The following is a 2,118-nucleotide window of genomic DNA, read 5'->3' as shown; positions in this document are numbered from 1 at the left end:
AAACAAACCCCCACAGGGGACTGGACCTGACGGTCACCAACCTGCAAGGCTGTCACCTTATTGTGCAAACCGCTTGTGAGGCGAGTCGTGTGCCCAGCCCTGCAGCCATGAGGCTTGCAGCACAGTGACAGGTGCTCGGTGCCAGCATCTGCGATGCCGCCCGGGGTGGCGGCCTCTTGCTCCCCTTGCTGTGTTCTGAGGAGAGCGACCCCCGCCCCAGGCCCTCTGGACAGTGCTGTTCTTTCCTTGGCTGTGCCGGGCACACGGACTTTCCAAGGTCGCTAGCAGGGTCGAGGGCAAAACCCACATGGAGATTTGGGTTTTGGCTCCAGGAGTTGACTCATTTGCATCAGATCAAAGAGAGCATGTTGAATATGTCACTTCAGCTACCTTACAGGTTACTCAAGAGAGGATATTAGGGTTCAGTCTGGCTGAGGAGCCGGGGGAGCTGGGAACGTCACGCCCTCCTGCTCGTGGGCTTTGTGAGGAGGACAGCTGGAACCAGTGTGGGCCTGTGTCCCCAGGAAGTACACGGCCCGTAGCTCCCTTCCCGTGGGCCTGCCGAAGGAGAGGCACGAGCAGGTTCCGTCCCTCCTCAGGAAGAGTCCCCATGTTCGGAGCAGGTCCTATGGCCTCGCACCCGGGGGGGACTGCTGAGGACGGGGGCTGGTGGCCAGCATAGCTCCGAGGGCCCTGAGGGTCACACCCCTAGGAGCAGGTGCCCGGCCACTGGCACCGGCCTGTCCTTTCTGGGGACTCCCAGGACACGCAGCTGTCCTCCCCCTCACACGCTCTGCCTGACCCTAGAAGGAAGCAGAGGGACGCTGACAAGTGGCCTGATTTTTTTTTCTTATCTCCTCGGGCCAGTGAGCACGGCTTTAAACTCAAACTTTAAAGCTGAGCGACTCCGGTGGGCCCTGGGGGAGACGCGAGACTTGCAGGTCCTCAGGGGCAGCACGCTCTGCCCCCCGCCCCACCCCGAGCGCCGTGACGGAGCCCCAGGCCCGTGCCCCAGACTCGCACCCTGTCCGCTGCGCCTCAGCACCCGGCTCCAGCGAGCCACCGCTCACCCTCACCGTGCCTACTGTTCCTGTCCTGGACGGGTGCCTTTCCTGAGCAGAGCCCGTGTGTGCCTGTCCCTGGTCCCAGGCAGAGGGCGGCCTGGCTTTGGGCGGCGGGGACTCGTGCCCCCAGATGCCTGACTGGGGTCCTGTTCATCCCAGGTGCCCCCTGGCGACGTGGCCGCCAGAGCAGAGTCCCTCCTGCAGAGCCGGCTGGGTCAGGGCTGCGGCCCCCACCAGTCCCGCGTGTCACTGCTCATGGTGAGCTGGGCTGAGGGGTCCTCTCTCCACAGCCAGCGGAGGTTGGCTCTGCTGGGAGCACCCCCTCGGGGAGCTGGAGAACAGGCTGAGGGGGACCACAGTCCAGGCTGCAGTCGTGCCAGAGGCCCGCGTCCCCCGCCTGCCCTTTCCGGGGTCACGGAGTGCCCGGGCTGGGTGAGGGGGCTGGGCAGCTGCGGAACCGAGCAGCAGGTCTCTGTCTGAGCGAGAGGAGAGGGTGCTGGCCCCCCGGTCAGGTCAGCACTGAGGACAGAGCCCGCCCTCCCCCGAGCAGGCATTCAACTTTCAAAGTCCCCAGTCCCTCTGTGCCTGGTCCCCATTGTGTGGTCATTGCTGTCTGGACCGAGAGCGTGGGGTGGGGGGCTGCAGCTCAGGAGCCTGGGGCGGGAAGCCGGGTGTGGACAGAGCAGGCCGTGTGGGCCGGGCTCCCGGTGACAGCTGGACTACATGCCTGCCATTCCCCCGAGCATGCTCATGCCCCCGATATAGGGTGCGGCTGTAGGGCCGGGCACCCGCGACTCTGGAGCCCGGCCGGCGGGCGTCAGCCGCCTCCTGTCCTTGCATGGCCAGCCCCGCAGCCTGTGCTCCAATTCGTGCCTATTTTTAGGTCCCAGGGACCGTCTGCCACGGAGGGAGAGCCTCAGAGGGTGGGGCCAGCCGGGTCTGTGGGAGAGCTTGTCCCCGACCCTGACCTTCGGGAGGCAGAGGGCAGGCCCACCGCCTCTTCCTGGCAAGCGTGCGGTGCTTTAATGCCTTTTCTCGCTGACCCCCGCTGCCC

General features: G+C 65.6%; 1 protein-coding gene across 1 annotated transcript in view; it reads left to right on the top strand.

Moving 5' to 3' along the window:
• The window catches only part of LOC105310256 (actin-85C-like), a gene marked incomplete at its 3' end in the record, with an annotated part of 6,464 nt that extends 5,142 nt beyond the window's left edge, over window positions 1-1,322 (top strand). Inside the window, exon 5 of the mRNA XM_011386451.2 lies at window positions 1,224-1,322. Within this exon, the coding sequence (XP_011384753.1) occupies window positions 1,224-1,322 (99 nt within the window). The remainder of the gene's footprint in view (window positions 1-1,223) is intronic.
• Between the last annotated feature and the right edge of the window lie 796 nt (window positions 1,323-2,118).

The sequence above is a fragment of the Pteropus vampyrus genome, unplaced genomic scaffold (genome assembly GCF_000151845.1).
Source record: "Pteropus vampyrus isolate Shadow unplaced genomic scaffold, Pvam_2.0 Scaffold1662, whole genome shotgun sequence".
NCBI lineage: Eukaryota > Metazoa > Chordata > Mammalia > Chiroptera > Pteropodidae > Pteropus > Pteropus vampyrus.
This window is presented reverse-complemented; position numbering and strand designations above follow the sequence as displayed.